Source organism: Stegodyphus dumicola, chromosome X2, assembly GCF_044657685.1.
Source record: "Stegodyphus dumicola isolate Sdum_Otavi_A_Nest chromosome X2, ASM4465768v1".
In the NCBI taxonomy this organism is placed as follows: Eukaryota; Metazoa; Arthropoda; class Arachnida; order Araneae; family Eresidae; genus Stegodyphus; species Stegodyphus dumicola.
Genome location: NC_140781.1, coordinates 69,357,289 through 69,375,911, shown reverse-complemented (window position 1 = coordinate 69,375,911; position 18,623 = coordinate 69,357,289). Strand labels below are relative to the sequence as shown.

At 32.3% G+C, this 18,623-nt stretch overlaps 1 protein-coding gene across 2 annotated transcripts in view; it reads left to right on the top strand.

Moving 5' to 3' along the window:
• The window catches only part of LOC118199913 (uncharacterized), a 52,679-nt gene that overhangs the window by 26,076 nt on the left and 7,980 nt on the right, over positions 1–18,623 (top strand). For both annotated transcript variants that reach the window (XM_035371785.2, XM_035371786.2), the window contains exons 4-6: positions 2,951–3,013; positions 9,757–9,851; positions 16,820–16,872. In XM_035371785.2, the coding sequence (XP_035227676.1) occupies positions 2,951–3,013; positions 9,757–9,851; positions 16,820–16,872 (211 nt within the window). The remainder of the gene's footprint in view (positions 1–2,950; positions 3,014–9,756; positions 9,852–16,819; positions 16,873–18,623) is intronic.

Genomic DNA, 18,623 nt, shown 5'->3' with positions numbered 1-18,623 from the left:
TAACTTACCTTGTTTTACTTTATATTTGACTTACATTCCAGCTAGGCAGAAAAGCTTAAATACAGGCCTTTTTAGGATTGCATGTAAATTTTGGAGAGAGAAAACTCACATATGTTTAAATAACACACACTGTTATCTGAAAGAGGGTGATGCTTTTATTCAACATCAATGACAGCTGTAATATTTTTTTGAAAATTTAATAATTTTTCTGGGTATGGTAAAGTTTGAAATATGGTATACATTGCAATCTTTACAATAATACCTTGTTTCTCTCCTTATTCTCTTCTTATTCGTTTTCCATTTGCATTCTTCTTTGATGAACACACTTTACACTCTCTGGAAGGGTTTTCTTTTTTTTCTATGTAGGTGGTATAGGCTTCAAAAATGTTGAAATAAACGATTGGATGGTGCTTCACTCGATGGACCTTGTCTTGAAAAATTGATAAAAGTATGATATTTGGCAATTATTTCCGTGGTTAAATCCAGTCTAAAACATTTTTGCTCCTTCCTATTTAATAAACTTGAAAAGTGTTGAAAACGGCTTGGTCTAAAAGGTGAAAGAATATTTTCCCCACCGTTTCTTGCTACTTGATAACTAAAAAGGTATTGATCTACAAGATCCACACCTCCCATTATTTTATTGTAGTCAAATACTACATTTGGTTTTGACTTCAGTTTTTTACTTTATATCAACAGTTTCAGAATCTTGAAAAGATGATAATGTTACTTCCTTTTTGTCCTTCCATTTGAGAGAAAGGATTTTGCTACTTCTAAATTATATAACTGCATCAGTTTTTAATTTTTTATTTTTCAATGCTAAAGGTAAATCCTTTTTGTTTTGTCCAACAGTTCCAACCACATCTGTTTGATAAGTCAAATAAATATCACATAATCCTGGCGAAGTATAATAATGATCTAGGGTGATGCAGTAGTTGTTTCAATAATGCCATCATAACAACTTGTGAAGATACTCAGAGATATTGGAATTTAGGATGAAACAAAGTACCTTTCCCTCTCTATATAATAAATGACCATATAATAGCCAGAACTAGATTCGCTTAGCATGTATGTTTTGATACCTAATTTTACTTTTTTCAAGGATATATATTGGCGCTAGGATAAATGTCCTTTGTACAGCATCAGCATTTCATCTATGGTAATATCTCTTTCTGGAGTAATTTTTTTTTAATATATATACTTTATTTAGATGCTCACAGATAGGCCAAATTTTGTAGAGTTTCAGGTTAGCATGATTTTCTGGATCATAAGAATCATTGTTCACAAAATGCCAGTATTTTTTTCATCTCACAGTATCGATTATATGACATAATCTTAAGGAGAAAAGGATTGCTACTGATGTCTTCTTAGTTCAACACGTTTTCTTCAATTTTTTTTATACCTTGTAAAACTGAAAGTGCAAGGAACAAATGCATTTCATGTGCCGATATGGGTTTCCATTCTCTTCTACCTTTTAGTTTCCTTTTCCCAACAACATTACCTGATTGCTCAGCATAACAATTACAATTATATCCACTATTTCTCTTTACAACTATATCCACTATTTCATCATTTATAAAATGCTCATAATATTGTAAAATGCCTGCACTGGCTTGAAATGAAATATTAGCTTTAAGCAACAATTTGAACTGAAAACATGTAGGCCAAGTATCTGTTACATCCGGCATAATTTGATTCCATTGGCACCATGGTAAAAGTTGCGCAAGATTGTCACTATATTCAGAATCAAAAGCATCTGGAAAAAAGCTGCCTTCTGAATGACTTCCCGATTCGTCAAGACTTAAATCCATTTGTTCATTTGAACTACTCATTTTACAAACATTAAACACAAAAAAAGTGATGAGCACTGAAACCTGTGCCTTTCTTTCGAAATATGTTCTAATGGAAAAAATATTCTTAATCTACATACTATTGTTATCTAATCACCTTATAAGTATTGTGCTGCCATCCGTGAGCCGTCTGTGTAAATAAAATTGATACAAGTACAATAAAAATTGGAATTACCTTCACTTTTTATTGCAGAAGTAGAGCTTGTATGAAAACGGGTGCAACGAGTAAGGGGTTAATTTTTAATTGCATAAACAATTGTAAACATTTTTTCCCCTTCAATTTGTGTGTGAACTCTGAACATAACGTCAAACTTCAAAATTGAAACTTTTGGGTTAATTATTATTTTATGAGAGTTGGACCTTTTTATGTTTTATTTTTTGTAGTGAGTCTAAACGTTTACTAACTTAGGAACCATATAAAAAATTAAATTTCATAATTTTTGACAAAATTATTTAGTATTGGCATTTGTTAGTTGAATTTAATTAAGCAAGTGGGGCTATCTGTCAGGGAGTAATGATTTTGCAGAGTACTTTTAATGAAACCAGTTGATATTCATGTCATGCAAGAAGAAAATTCCATATAGGCAGTCTTTTTGTGAAGACTTTTTAGAACCTGGAATGAAATTCGTGTTCAATAGCTCAAGCTGCTTAGCCACTGGTGGGCAAAAAGATGTTGATGTAATTAGCATTTGTCAAAGGGCCTAGAACACGTACTAAACACAAGAAAACCTGTGTGACAGTGGCATCAGCATCCTCACCCCCAATACGTAAAAAGTCATCACTGACTAAGCACATTCAGTTCTTATTTGATAGAAAGGAATGAAATATATTTCCGAAGTTAGTACTTATTTTATAATCACATTTTGTGATATCTTGGAGACTTGTGTTATTCATGTTTACTTAAATTTTGTCATTCATATTGAACTAAATGATTATCAGAAACTGTTTTTTTCCTCCGTGTGTACCGTCAAGGTATTTATCATTGTAATTTTATCATCTTTAAATAGTGGCTGAACTTTTAGTTACAGTGCTTTTTTTAGATAACCATTCTAATTGTTAATTTTCTAAATTGAAATATGAAAAATCTGCTCTAATTTTTTTAGGAAGTAGAAGAAGATCGTATCAAAGCAGAAGCAAAGAACTCGTCTGTTACTAGTTGTGCAAGTGTAAGTCTTTTATGTATGTCTTATATATAGAAAAATATCATCAGCATCTAAAGCAAATGAAATAATTTAGTTGCTAATGATAGGGAATATAAATTAAACCAATAATTTAAAAGTTTATGTTGAAAATGTGTGAAGATGGTGCAGTAGTCATTAGCCAGTTGAATAATTCACAAAACATTTCTAGTGGAGACATGCACAATAAGCTGGCACAAGATATCATCTCATTCTTGAATTGTTAATTACACTGATATCTTTTATATAGAGAGAGCCGCTGGTAGCAACCTTAAAGACAGAACAGATAAATGTGAAGATTATACTTTGAAAGTCTGAAGAGATTAAGTTTTGATTCAGCTACATTTTGATTTGCTAATTAGCATTTCAATTCACAAATTATACTACTATTTGTTGAAGCATTATTCAAGTGTCTGTGTCATGAGCATTGTACAACTGTTGTGAGGAGGATTAATTTTGAAATGATGCAATTTAGAGACATTTATTATAAGCAGTTGCTGTTTTTTAGGACAGGATGGAGAAACAACTGTATTAAAAAGTGGGAGTTAAAGGAAAATTGAAAATGAAAGTTAGTAATTTTATATGTTTAAGTCTATTTTTTGGAGGGGTCAGGTAATGCTCTCTGTTCATGAAAATTGTGCTGGTCAACCATTGACATCAAGCCATGTAGCTCTTTGTTGATTGGATGGGCTTGAATGCTTTTCAGTTAACTAATAGCTGTGCTATTGATATAAAGGCAAAAAAATAAAATTAAGAAATCGGCATTTGCACCGAGTAAAAATAGTAAGGTAATCTTTTACTTTCTTCACTACCTTGCACCATTCTTTAAGGGCCAAGTTTCTTGGAGGATTGAAATGATAAAGAGACGAGATTCATCAACATTAAAGGATTCAGTTCGATCTTTGGATTCTCCACTTCTGGCGTGATGTGAGAATCCATAGCACAATTTAAATTTACGTCAGCATCCAGCTGAGAAAATACCTTTCCAGTCCTATTTTTTCCCTTCTTAATTATCTTGGACATATTCACTGGAACATCTCATAAACGTTCTTGAAGTTGATCTCTGTAGTCTCCTGTTCTTTTTATTTTTAATCTGTCAGAAGTTATGGTTTTCAGTGTTGAGATATTGATATCTGGATATGTGTTGACATATCCAGATTTTTTTAGCTCACCTTTTTTCGATTTTTTACTCATGTTGGCATTCTTCACGTCTTCCAATTTAACAATGCCCTTTTGTTTCCTAGTGATTTTAGCTGCAAGACAGGTTTAAGAAGAGCATAAAAAAAACAAATAATCTTGAAATGTATGGAAATCGGAACATTTCACTGCATCTGAAGACTAGAAACAAGTTCGCTTCTGCGGGAACATAGAGATTAATCATCATATGGAATTGATTTCTACAGAGCCTCTAACCTCCTACTTCACTGGAACTGATGGTAAAAAGAAGGTGAACTTCCGATGGTCTCCATGATAGATGGAATGATGAATCTGCAGCTGGTTAAGAAATGATGAGGCCTTCGCTAAAATTGTTCTATTTATTCGATAAACTTAGATGTTCGATGCAGTCGTCCGATGTTAAAGGCAAGCATTCTCTGACTATGATTGGTTGTTAAAGGTGAAGCAGAATTTCTAAAGATTAACATAATTCGTTGTTGTTGAAATGTGAAGTAAGCCACTGTAGAAGTACATTTTTAATATAAGACTAATGCCGTATCCTCAACAGGTGAGAACCTCAGGTTGAAACTGTTAAATTTTCATGGCAAAACAAGATGAAACCTCCTGACAGAGTTTAACGAGCAAAGAAGCCTTAGTAATATCGGGAAGTCTCATTTCAGCTTCCCAAAGCTGAAGCTAAGCGGGACAGCATATACCTTATCCAAGAGACAAATGTGAAAAGAGTGAATTTCCAGAAAACATTTCCTTTTAGATATGAAAGTCTGCCACATTTCCCCACTCATGCCAGAATTTGTGAAAAAAACTTGTTTTTACACCCACTGCCTTACGCACTGCAAAAGTTTCTCACTTTTCAAAGCGTTGATTCAACAACTAGTTCTCGCATTGCCAAAAACTCCGCCAAATAAACACCTGAAAGACAGCCGAACTGGCAGACGTAATATCACCCCAATGGTCACTCTTATCAGTGAAACAGGCAGATTAAAAATCTTACTCTAAGCTAAGCTCAACCTTCTTTCTTTCGAAAACCGAGAAACAGGGTTTGTACGGTTTATAAGTCCTTAATTTTTTCAAAAATGATTTTTGGTCCTTAAAAGTCCTTAATTTTGGCCAAAATGAATAAACGGTCCTTAATTTTGCTCATTTGACATTCCTTATCATTTCTAATGATTGCCATTCTAAGTGTGAATTACAATTTCTCATGAATATGGAATTAAAATTACACGGCTCTTAACCGATCTGTTGGCGGATTTGCCTTGCAAACGATAAAAAAAAACAATTAGCTACCAGAATGAAAGTATCGGTGTCTGATTGGCTATTCACCCAATCTTTCGAAACAGGTGTTATCCATAAATTTAGGCAGATTGTGACGAAAGCATGAAGCCAGAAGTTCTTTAAGAGGCGAAAGTGATGATGAAGGTGCTCGAGAAAAAATAAGGGGGGATTCTGAAAATATTTGCCAAAATTAGAGCAATCCCAACCTGGAAGCCCACAACCCTTCCGACGCCAATAGGAACGAGATGCCTGGAAAGTGCATTTTCAATAAACTGTGGCTTCATCAAGCTGACTACAAAGACTGGATATTGATGGATGGCAATCCTTAAATGTGGTCTTTGTCTGAAACAAATTGAAATTTCTAGAATGGGAGAGTCAGCGCTGAAAATTCACATGAAAATTAAGTTTCGTTTTATCATTTCAATTTGTTTTTACATGGTTTTGCTTAGCTTAATTTCTGTGTTTGTTTCAATTAAGCCATAAATTAATTTGTTATCACCTTCTACGGAGTTTATTCTCTTTTGCACATATAGTAAAATGTATGGGATATCGGGATTATGAGTTTATTTCTGCAGAGGGTCTGTTATTGATTTCGCGGGAAATCTGTTGGCTCCATTTCGATTTTAGGTCGCCAAGGGCAAATTCGGTAACGCTAGCCAAGAAAAAGTGAAGTTCGGAAATATGTTTTGAAGCTTCAATAGACAATTAAGCATTTGGTTTAAACCTATGTTGTTGATAGTAATGCATAATTTTTGCTAATGGCGATACAATTATTAGTTGATAATAACTAACTAATTAAAAATTTTTTAATATTTTTAAAGCTGAAAACAACTAATTGAAACTAATTTTCCTGAATTAACTAGACGCAAAATTAACTTTCATGAATTACTAAAGTTATTGGGTAGAAGTTTAACTGAAAATATACATTCCATATTATATATATATATTTATACAGTACAAAGTCCAAGGTTTTTACTCGTCGGGACTTCGGCGATCCCAGATTTGAGATTTTTCTGGATATTAGATCATTTTAAATCTACTAAGATGGCACATAGAAATTATAAAATTGAAAATATGAAATAATGAAGCATTTATGATTTAAAGGGTATCAAAATTTACAAAAGAAAAGAGCTTAATATTTATATGTTTACTTTATTAAACATTTCTTTCAGTGTGAGTTGTTTGATTTGTTTTCTCTGCTAATACTTTAGACTAATACTATAGACATATAATTTCTTGTTCAGTTATTAAGTTCCATTGCTCAAGTCCTGTAATTGCTGTGTCGAGAATTCCGAATAACTTGTCAATCAAAATTTTTTCTCGTTCAGTAACCTCTCTGTTACTTTCTTCACTATCGGTAGCTGTATTTTTCTGGATTTAGAACCATGCTACAGATTTCGCCCTCCGTTATTTGATTGATGATTGGGCATTGTCATCGCAATGAAAAACTTCTGTTTAACTTCGCTAAATTCTGCCGCCTGGTGCGGCCATGCGAGATCTGGCGCTGGTTCTGGCTTTATGTGAATAACAAATCAGTTATTCTTAATTCAAATAGCACTAAATATAATCGTTTGTCCTGTGAGTATCATTAACAAAATCTATTTTTAGCATAAGGAAATAAATTTCTGCTAAATCTCCCCTTGTCAATATTTTAGCGCATTAAACTTAAATCTGTAATTGGATGATACTCTGTTATTTGGCGTCGCTGCATGATTCACCACTCAAGTTGCCATTGAAAACATGCGGTGATAAAAGCAAAATACAATAAATAATGATTCGCGATTTCGGCATCAAGGATATAAAATATTAGTTGGTGTAAAATTAACAAATGTTTCGGTTCGAGATTATGCCAAGCAGATACGCAGCTATGGAGTCAAGTTACTAATCACACAAATTTATGCTAAAATAATTATTTCTTCAATAATGAGATATTTTATTTAGCGCCAAACTGAAATTAAGAATCGGGATTTCCGACATGTTTTTTTGTGATGAGGAAAAAAATCTAATGCACTTGTGTAAAGCATACCCCTTCCCTTCAAAAAAGCCCTAAAAAATTGTTTGGTGGTGGCTTTGAGGTCCAGATATTGGATGTCCGGATCTCGGACTTTGTACTGTATATATATATATATATTAGATATGTCTTTCAAAATATAACTTACCAGTATGGATTCACTCTTTTAAAATAATTCTACTTTAATTAAACTTAGGAGATAATATAATCAATTAATCAATATTGTTTAGGAAATAAATTATATATATATATATATATAGTAAAAAATGTATATTTTCACTATTCAAGTATTCACTGTGACAAGTATTCTTATCTTGTCACATGAACAGTCCTCTGTGGAAAGGGGATTCTCTGTAAATAAAGCAATTGAAATTGAAAATTTAAGTGACTCATCATACATTTTTCAATGCACAGTATTTGATTACATAAAATTTTCTGGAGGTGTTTTTAATATCGAAATTAATAAAGAAATGAGATCAGCAGCAGCTTCTGCAAGGTCTAAATATATGCAGTATTTAGAAGGACAAAAATCTTTAACTAAATTTGAAAATTCAAAGAGGAAAAGAAATATTATTGAGGAAGAAATTGATTATATGAAGCAGAAGAAAAAATTTCTTCAAAGGGACATTAAAGGTATTAATGAAGATGTAGATGCTTTAGCAGATGAAGCTGAGACCAGCAGGAACGTTGATTTGTTTATCAAAGCAAATGAACTTAGAAGAATAGTTAAAGAAAAGGAAATAGACATAAATAAATTAGATGTTAAAATAGCTGAAAAGATTTCAGATTTAAAAAAAAGCACAAATGTGTTGTATCTTTTATTGTACAGTTTATTATTCTAGTATCTTTCAAAAAACCAAGGAAATAAATTGTATGTTTACAAATCAGTTATTTTAATCTGCAAAATATTCTTACATTGTGATTATAATAGTAGTTGACTGTGTTTAAATAAATATCAAATAAGTTAAATAATAATCATATAAATCTCTAAAATAGTGACTGTTATTAGCGTAAAATACACTTATACATGTTTTTAAAGAAATTATGTTCCTAATTTAATGTTATCTACTTCATAACTTGTAGGGAGTTAGTTTAATTTTCAAAATTGTTTTATGGTAAGTATTAAATTGAATTTAATAATAGAGCATAATACACACTTCTGTTAGTTTCTTAAAGTGAAATTACAAGCATGAAGTCGGTTGTATGGATAATTGCTTTATTATATTCATTTTTTTGTTTGCTGATAGGTCCTTAATTTTTTCTTTGATGGTCCTTAAAAGTCCTTAATTTTCATATAAGGAAATGTGTACGAACCGTGAAGAATAGTTTAATAGTGATATATGTGGTATTTTGGTAGATGCTGTCTGTAGCTGTTTTTCTTTTTCCTTTTGTCTATAGGCTGGTAATCCTCCGTGTTTGGTTTACACTAGAATCAGGGACTCGTATGTGTTCTGTAGCTATTTATTGCATTCCCAATCATTTTCTGCTGACTTATTCCTTTTTTTTTTTTTCTTTCTTTTCAGCATTGTGCTTTATAACTGTATGGCACTGATTTCTTAATTTTGCATGTGCAATCCTTTTCCCAGCTTTGGAAATATTTAACGACTTTATTACTTACCATTAAACTACTGTAAGCAGAAAGTTTTTATCATTTGCTGTTTTGATCAAGTGAGTTCCTTTAATTTTTTTTTTAATTCAATGCATTTTGCATCATTATGATTGTTTCAGATGAAGGATGATCTTGTTCTGTCAAACAAATCACGATTAAAAGTATTCTTAAAGGATATTTAAAATTATATATACATGTTTGAATTCGAAAATTATTCTGGTGCAAAATCAGCTAGTTAACAACCTTTTGAAGGCTTGTTTAATGATTTATCCAAGAAGACACTGATATTGTTTATCTCAAATCAGCAAGAATAGAGTCCAGATACAGTGCATTATCCCTCCCTCCTTTTTTGAATAAATACTGCTATGATAGTCAGCTATATGTTATTTTAAACTAATGATATTGCAGACTTCATTGTAGTGTAAAATAAGTTTTTTGTTTTCAGCTATTTGTTTTTTACTAATGAATGTTAAAATGTGTTTTATTTAGGTCGCGCGCAATTAGTTTTTGTGCCCGCGCATTGTTCAGCTTTTTTTGCCAACTTGCACTTTCATGCATATACTTTTAATTATTTTTCATGAAAATTTGAACTTTTTTTTTAATCTGAAGTTGACGTTAATACTTACAAATATATATATATATATATATATATATATATGGTAGGTCTGTCAAAAAAAAGAGAAATGTGTAACTGATAATGTGGCAGTAACTGAAACTAAAGTTCATGAAAGAGAATGGGACCGTGGAAAAACTGAGGAGTAAGTACTGTAGATTATAAATGAAGAATTAAATGCATATTTTTGCAGATGCCATTTTTTGATGATTTGAATGTATTTTAAACTATGTATTTAACTTCCAAAGGCCTTTTTTAATAACATCTTTTACAGGAAACATAAAAGCTTATTGAAACAAATGAAAGTATTTATGTTCTCTACATAAATACTTACATTCTTTTGTAGTACTTTTTGTTCATCTTTAAACTGCATCACATGCCTGAGCTTGATATGTAGATGTTTTGCAAAAAGTATTATTAAATATTTCTGATGCCATCCTTGAGGTAAAAGATGATAGATATTTCCCTTTAATGCAAAAGTTAAGGAATAGGTGCTCAAATGTGATGGCTATTTTGAAAGCTAAGTTAGGCATATTCATACCTGCCAACTTTTACGAATTTTTCATAATTTTTACGAAAATGTGTTTGTCTTTATGATTTTACGATCGTAATCCATTTTGTACGATTTTTTTCCTTTTTCATGTGTTTTTAGTGATTTTTGTCGAAATTTTAGAATTTTTCGCCAATTCAGCGATTTTTTGCCAATTGCATCATGTTTTACCGCCAACTACCGACTACTTCAAATCCAGTAACCTGCGGTTTCTCCCAACTCGCCGCTTAACCAGGCTATCCAATGCGCTGAACTTGTTTCTCCCACTCTTTTCTTTGTGGGCACCAGATTATTTTTTCGCGTTCGCTTCAGCAGCAAGGGTACTTAGCTTGGACTCGGCGAGTATGGATTGTCACATTCTGTTTTTTTTTTTTTTTTTTTTTTTTGTTTGCACGTGCTGCGAATTTTCTTAATACGTCGTTGTTACGAAATGAGTTAAAAAAACTGTATTCTCAATATTTTTGGCCTGCCTACAAAGGCGAATTTCCAACAATTAAAGAATCCTTCAAAGAAATAACTATGCATTTTGCAACGTGTGCGTGTGTGATCTCATAATAAGTCACGGTGGAAGAAGCGACATTGTGAAGCAAAGCATGAATTTAATGCTTCGACAACGTCAAAGAAAGTGGATGTTTTTTTTTTTTTTTTTTCAAATTCAGCTACGAATTTGAATGCCGATGTCATTTTGGCAGAGTGTTTGTTTACTGCATTCCTCATCGAACACTACGTGCCGCTAAGCACTGCCGATCACGCTGGTCAACTTTGAGACGGATGTTCCCGACTCCAAGATTGCTCAGAAATATGCTTGTGCTCGCACGAAAACATCTTTTATTGTGAACGAAATTGCTTGCGATGCACAAGTAAAATGATAGCTGCACTCCAGAATTCATTGGAAGCTTTACCCCATCGTTGTTACATATTTCTGTGATGTTTCTAATGTAATGAAAACTCATCTTTTGAGTCTTCCATTGTTAAATGGAGATGCTACGAGGGGAAATTTTGCCTCCTTGGTAATTAATGAGTTGAAACAACTTAACATCCCAATATCAAACTGCATTTCATTTGGTGCAGATAATGCTCATGTCATGGTGGATGACAAAATGGGTGTAGCCTCTTTCCTCAAAAAAGAACAAAATGAATTAATTGTTATTGGATGCCCATGCCACTTAATTAATTTGGTAGCAGAAAAAGCTGCAGCTGCTTTACCATTAAATATTGACCAGCTTCTGATTGACAGAGTTGCCACGCTACCTGGAAAACCTGGAGAACCGGGAAAAGTCAGGGAATTCGAAAATTGACCAAAATATTCAGGGAAAAGTCAGGGAATTTAACTATTTTTGTCAAAATCTGGAAAAGTCGTCGGAAGAGGTAACTTTTTTGGCGAATTATGTATCACGTGAGTGTCATTCGGGTAGCTGGCATAGAGCCAATTTTCGCAGCTCCAATTTGATTGTCTTTTAGAAAGGCAAATCAACTTTCCCGCAACTTTTGGTTTCCAATATTCTCGAGAATCGCATGTGCAATGCATGAACTAAAGAAAGTACCTATTCTCGTATAAAACAAAATGGGTTTAATCCTAGTATACGGTACCATGGAGGTTAGAATCAAAGAATATGTATTGTAAAGAAGGAAAACCTCTCTGCAGCAGACGTGGCTGTGGCTCCGTTCCATCATAGAGGGAAAACAGCTGTGCATGTCTGATATATCTGTTGCCAAAGCTCGAAACCGGTGTCGAAGTTCGAAGGTCACGTTATCAAGAGTTCATAAAATGAATATCGTTTAAAATTTCTTTAACCACTTGCGCTTAAAAAGACGTGCCACGCATGTCAAGATGCTTTTGTCTCGAACCGCGAGCGACGTGAACACCACGTCGATAAGCATTTATCGCAAAAATGAAAATAACGTGGTGCACACGACGCCTAACAATGAGATTGTTTATTTCTCGAGTTACAGCTCTGGATTGCACTCGCAGATGAGGAACGGCGTAAATAAGACACTTTACGGCTTGTTATATTGTAGCGCACGGCACCGCACCGTGAAGTTTAGTCTTAGCGCAAGTGGTTAAACTCTAAAGGAAAAGAAAATATTTTTTGGCGCAAGTAAATTAATTCATGGATTAGTTATTTTCAGGGGAAAAAAAAACTACGAAAATCCGTTTTTAAAATTATTGCGAAAAATCCAAGAAGAAACGTCCTTTGATAAAACGTTTCTTCTTGGATTTTTTCGCAATAATTTAAAAACGGATTTTCGTAGTTTTCTTTTTGTCAAAAAGCGTTTCTTCTTAACACGTGTTTCTCAATTTCCTGTACACCTCGCGGAGAGGGAAATTCTGGCCGCCAGGTTCCGTCGCCAAATCCCTTGGCAAATTTTCCCTCCGCATTCTAGCGACGTAATAGCATTTTACTTGTATGGAACCTTTTCTTCTTTACGTAGACGTTCTTTGGTTAGATAATAATGGGATTTGGCGACATCTTGATGCGCAGTAAATGGGTCATTTTGGTTTTGGCGACAATTTTCAAAATCGTGCCAAAGCCTTACTGTATACTAGAATTTTACCGCAAAATCTTTTTAAACCTTTTTTTTTTTTCTTTTTAATAAATACTTTGCCACTTTGCAGTAAAATAAAAAAATAGTAATCAGTCATCTAGGCTAGCCATGTAATATAACTATATTCCCTAAAATATCGTTGATTATTCTAATTCAATTTTTAAGTAATTATTTTTATGTTATTCATATAATTTAATGTTGCTTCTTCCCTCTAAATTTATTTATTATTAGTAAATAATATTTCCAAATTTCAGGAAATTTTCTCTGGCATAATCCTGAAATTAATTATAGCAGTATGATGACATACCATCACGAAATTTAATGCACATATTTTTTCCTTATGTATGCTGCGAAATAAATATAAAATACCTCAATTTATTAAAATAGATTTCTTTCTTTCGTTTAGCTGCAGAATGTCTGCAAAAAAAGCCTTATTTTATTCCAGATTGGGAAGATTCTAATCTCAATCTTCAGTGGAGAAAGCAACAACTATTATAATTATATTTGTGTTTTCAAGTGTTAAGGTGCCTTTTAAGAACATACCTCACGCAAATTAAATTTACCTAAAATCTAACTTAACTATTTAGCATTGCGTTGTGATTTATAAGGACCGGATTAACCTCATGTTAAACTGGTGATGATCATGAGTAATAATTAAATAAAACATACATTTGTTATCCAATATATATATATCTTAAATTTTATTAAGTTTCTTAAGTGGAAAACTAAACAAAATTATCAAACAAAGTATACCAAGAATAATTAAGAATAAATGTCCTCTGGGATTTATTGAATAATTAAGTGAATTTGCTACACAATACAAGTAATACCATAATTAATTTACCTCTTAGCACAGCCAATGTACATTACGCGGATAGACTGGAATTTTCTTGAAACACACCTGGAAAACCTGGAAAAGTCAGGGAATTTCATTCTCCTGTTTGAGTGGCAACCCTGGATTGATGTGTTTTTCTATCTGAAAGAAAGTGTAAAGTGCTGATGGAACAGCAAAATATGATAGACTAGCAAGAGTTTTATGTGCTATTTTCGTACTTCCACACAGTAATGCTGAGTGCGAGAGAGTTTTCAGTGTTGTGAAGAAAAACAAAATTATGTTTCGTTCTTCAATTTCACCAAAATCTCTACAACACATTTTAATTGCTAAATGTTATGAGGAAACTAATTGTTATGACAGGAAATTTTCCAATGAATTTTTGGCTAAAACCAAAAAATGCACTCTAAATTCATTGCAATAATTTTTTTGTGTAACATTAAGTTCCTGTTTTAGGTTTCCTAATAAATTTTTTAGTTACTACTTAATTGAGATTTACTAATGTAAGTTTAATTGAGATTTACTAATGTAAGTAATTTTCTTTTTTCTATTTGTATAAATTATTTTTTTTTAATATCAAAGCATGATACTAATTCTTCATGTTCTTCTGAATTTTTATCTTTAGAGGTTGGCAGGTATGCATATTGGATATGTATGATTGTCAAAAATACATTTTAAATTTTAAAAAGGCAGTGTTTATATATGATGAAAGTTTTACAATATGATATGGTATTTTTATAGTAGACTAGTAGTTCTAAGTTTATAGTAGCCAGTAGTTCAAAGAAAAGTTTGCTTCAGACAGTTTGATACCAATTTAAAAGAATGGATGTCCTTTTTGGAGTCAATTTGAACATATTCATAAAGATTATGATATGGCTTTTAAAACAAATTCCAGTTTCCTACCACCTGAGTAAATTATGTAAAGGCTGTAGATAGTTTAAAAGCTTCTTTGGGTAGAGATGACATTTTGGTAAAAGCATATGTCAGTGAGTTGTTTAAATTAATGATCTTTGTATAATCCAGCTAAAAATTATATCCTTCTATGACAAACTTGAGACTTACTTGTGAGCTCTTGAAATACTGGGAAATTACAACAGACAAATGTGCATGTATTTTTTACACAATGGTGGAATCATGCTTTGATGAGAACTTTCTAAATTCAAATTTATATGAGAAATCTAAATATGCGAGATGATAATGTTCTGATTATGATGTTCGGACTCCGAACAACATTTCATTGAAGAAATGTTGAAACGTAAATGGGGCATTCCTTAAAGTCGTATAGCCCACATGGTGTTATTATCATGTCCTTTTTATGTTCTTCCGTAATTGGAATCTGAAAGTAAGTTTTAAATCAGTCAGCTTTGAAAATATTTTCTTTTATTTTAATATATGTTGGAAATCCTCTATTCTGGGGATAGGCTAATATTCAGGAATTGTTTGTGTATTTAAATGCCTATAGTTCCTGCATGATCGAAAACTTCTTTCCTTCTTGAAAACTAAATGAAGTGGACTGGCCCATCGAGATTTTGAAGTACTAATTATGTCATTTTCTAATATAAATTTGAAATCCTGTTTAGCCAATTTTAGTTTATTTCCATCTAATCGGCAAACTTTTAAAAAACAGGATGGACTTTAGTAGCGATATAGTGCTGTATATTATCGTTTGGTTTTGTCAGATTGGGATACTGTAATAGCAAATTTGCAAATTTAGTATTTTTATCAATCATGCTTATGGATATGCATACCTTTTATGCACATAACATGACTTTGAATAAATTAGTGATGCCATCTATTAACTTTCTGTTATGTATATCAATAAGCAATTTAAATTTGCTTAATATATCTGTGTCTGAACTAGCTCGATCCACTTTAGCGATTTCGAAAGGAAATTGGAATGGCCAATGCAGCCCTAAATCTAGAGTTAAAATTTTGAAACCTAAGTGGGTATTATTGTTTCATTTGCAGCATATAATTAAGAATTACATATTTTATAGTTTGATGTTGCCGGAATAATGTATAAGTCACAAGAAAGCATAAACCAGCCTATTTTACCAGTAATGAATAATTAGTATTTTCGGCAAACTTTTATTCATCTGCAGCAGAACCTGATGTTGAATCTTCTGCTGTTTGGAGTTTTCTGATGCCTTCCAGCAGCGTGGGCTGTTACATTTATTACCATAACATTTATCACCAAATTTAAAGTGATAGTATCAATATAATCCATTGGGATTATATTTCTTCCTTCAATGATTAAGACCCTTGCTTGAATTACAGCCAGAGTGTTCATAGACTGTCTGTGAACATTTAGATCCAAAGTTTGTTTTTCTAAGTTAGAGATTTTATCAAGCACAGTATTCATTTCAAAATTGTATGCACCAGTAGAATAGATTTCTGTCGTTGAGTTTATTTCAAATATTTTATCTGCCCTTATCGATAAGTTGTCTATTTTGGCAATTTGCCAAGCTGCAAGATTTGCAGAACTTTATACATTATATTTGTTCCAGCAAGTGATTTCATCTTAGACAGTAATTGACTTGGTTTCATATTGCCAAGAGAAATTCCTGTAAGCAATTTTATACTTTTCCCCCTCGCTTTCTTTAAAAGTACTTAAAGTCTCTTTTGCTGTTTCATATTTATCTTTAATTCCCTTTGGATTATATCCCATATATTTTCAACTACTTTTGAGTTCCAGTTGTGGAACAAGATAGTTAAATTTAGCCTTATCCTGGGTAATATTAGCAATTGAAAACTATGCTTCAACTTGGAAAAACCAAATGTCCAGTTTTTCTACCCAAAAAGGTGGAATTTTAATTGCTAGAAAATGTACAGTAAAGTTTCAATTACAACTGTATGCAACTAAGAATAGATTACAAGAAAATAAAAAATTTTGCCACAATTTTCATGAAATTAATGCAGCAAGTATTGATCATAGTCCACGAGACCTACATGATTGCTGGAAGGTTAAAGTAGTCATTCTGTATTAAATTGTCAGGGAAATATAAACTGCATTCATGCTTAAATCATTTGTGTTGCTGTCTTTTAAAGCTTTTTGTGTATATTGTAAAGTACTAAGTGAAAAGCCATGCTGATAGCAATCATTATAAATACTGAAATGTCAGTACTGTATTAGTATACTGATATTTAAGGATAAAAGTTTTTGCACGTATTTCTTTTTCATTAGAGACTGGAACTCATCAAATCCTCGTGGTTTACAGTCTAGATCAAACAGGAAAGGTAAGGACATTCATTTTATATTGATTTTTATGTGATGTGTAAATTAATGTATAATTTTGTAGCTGATTTGTGTTCAGCAGTATATAAATAAATTGCAGATGAATTTTTTTATTTTTCTTAATTGTCAACAGATGCCAGTTTGAAGTATTAATTATTTGGGAGTGTAGTTCTTTTAAAATTCAGTTTATGCATTTATTCTTATTTAAGTATTGGGCTTAGCTCTTTTTTTTTAAATCAAAATTGAAAGAAAATTTTAATTTTGTGTGGTTTCGCACTTCATGTGTGCTTAACTTAAAGCTGTATGACTGTTTTACGTGTGTAAAGAAAACTGCATATATAGAATCAAATATGGCAAGCTGTTTATTTCCTGATGTATACATAATGCAAGATAATAGCCAACAGCCATGAAAAATAACAGACCAGAGAAGTGATAGTGTAGATCTAGAATTATGATTTTTTTTTCCTTTTTGAAAAAATATGTGTTCACAGCAACTAGAAAGGAAGTTATAATAATGACATTCTTCAGTTATGATTTGGAGACACTATTATTTTTTAGTTTTAAAAAGACTCTCAATTTCTATTTGTGTAGTTGTTTGCTTAATTTAAAAAAAAATAAAGCATTTGAAAACTGAAGTATGAGTAATTGGTAAATCTTAGTGAAATATCAGTAAAATGTCATAATGAACATTACCGCAGCAATTCTCTTAAGAGGAAGGTTATACATGAGTGTTTGGCATAAGTAGTGAATGAATGAAGAGTTCTTTCCAATACTGAGGCAATTTAACATCTTGAAATGGAGGTTGTGTGACTCAAACTGTGATGCAACTATCATAATACTAACGCACACATATTATTAAGTAATTTAAGAACTTCTAGTGCATATTGCTCCATTAGTACTTTACATCTGTGTTTGTGTTCTACTAAAAGACTGGCAGCTGGTGTTTTTATAATATCTCGTATGTGTCATCTATTATGTCCCTCAGATGTGGGGAGCAAGCAGGTCTTTTGAACTGACAGACACCTTTAACCCTTTGTGGTGCACTATACCTTAAATTCGGTATTTCAACAAGAAAAGTTCTATGCAGTCTATCTAGGCCTAAAGGAGTATATAGGTAAGATTTTGTAAAAATTGCATTTACTGTTTCAATTCTGTGGGTGTTCCATGAGGTGGAACACTGCACCACCAGAGCTCTTAAAAGTGCGACTGAGCGAGCATTGCAGTGAAGCACGGAAATGAGTAGAAGCTTATGTATATTAATGAAAAAACACTGTATTATAGCTGTATATATGGTTTTCTGCATATACACAACTTTCTTGTATATATATGGATAAAAGAGATAAATATATGTATATGCACAAGTCCTATATACAAAAATATTTACAAATTTTTCGATTTCACTGCTTCGTGAAATTTTCAAAGCATGTCACATCTTATTGATAAAAGCACAAACCAACTTTGCAGGTTTTGAACACAAAACTTGTTTTGTGCACCTTCTGTTCCGTGCAACAATATGTTTAGAATTCCAAGTAAAAACTTTAGCCTGTGTAGAACGCATGGGTGAGATGGATTGTCAACCTTCTCATCAAATAAATGAGTTTCATCCGACATATCATCGGATTACACAAGTGGTTCAGAAATGTATATCTCAGTATCACTGCTATCTTCATGCTCTGATTCAGATGATCTGATGCGTAACAGCATGAGATTGCTAAAGGCGCAGTGTTCCCACTAATGGAACACCCTGTTTTAT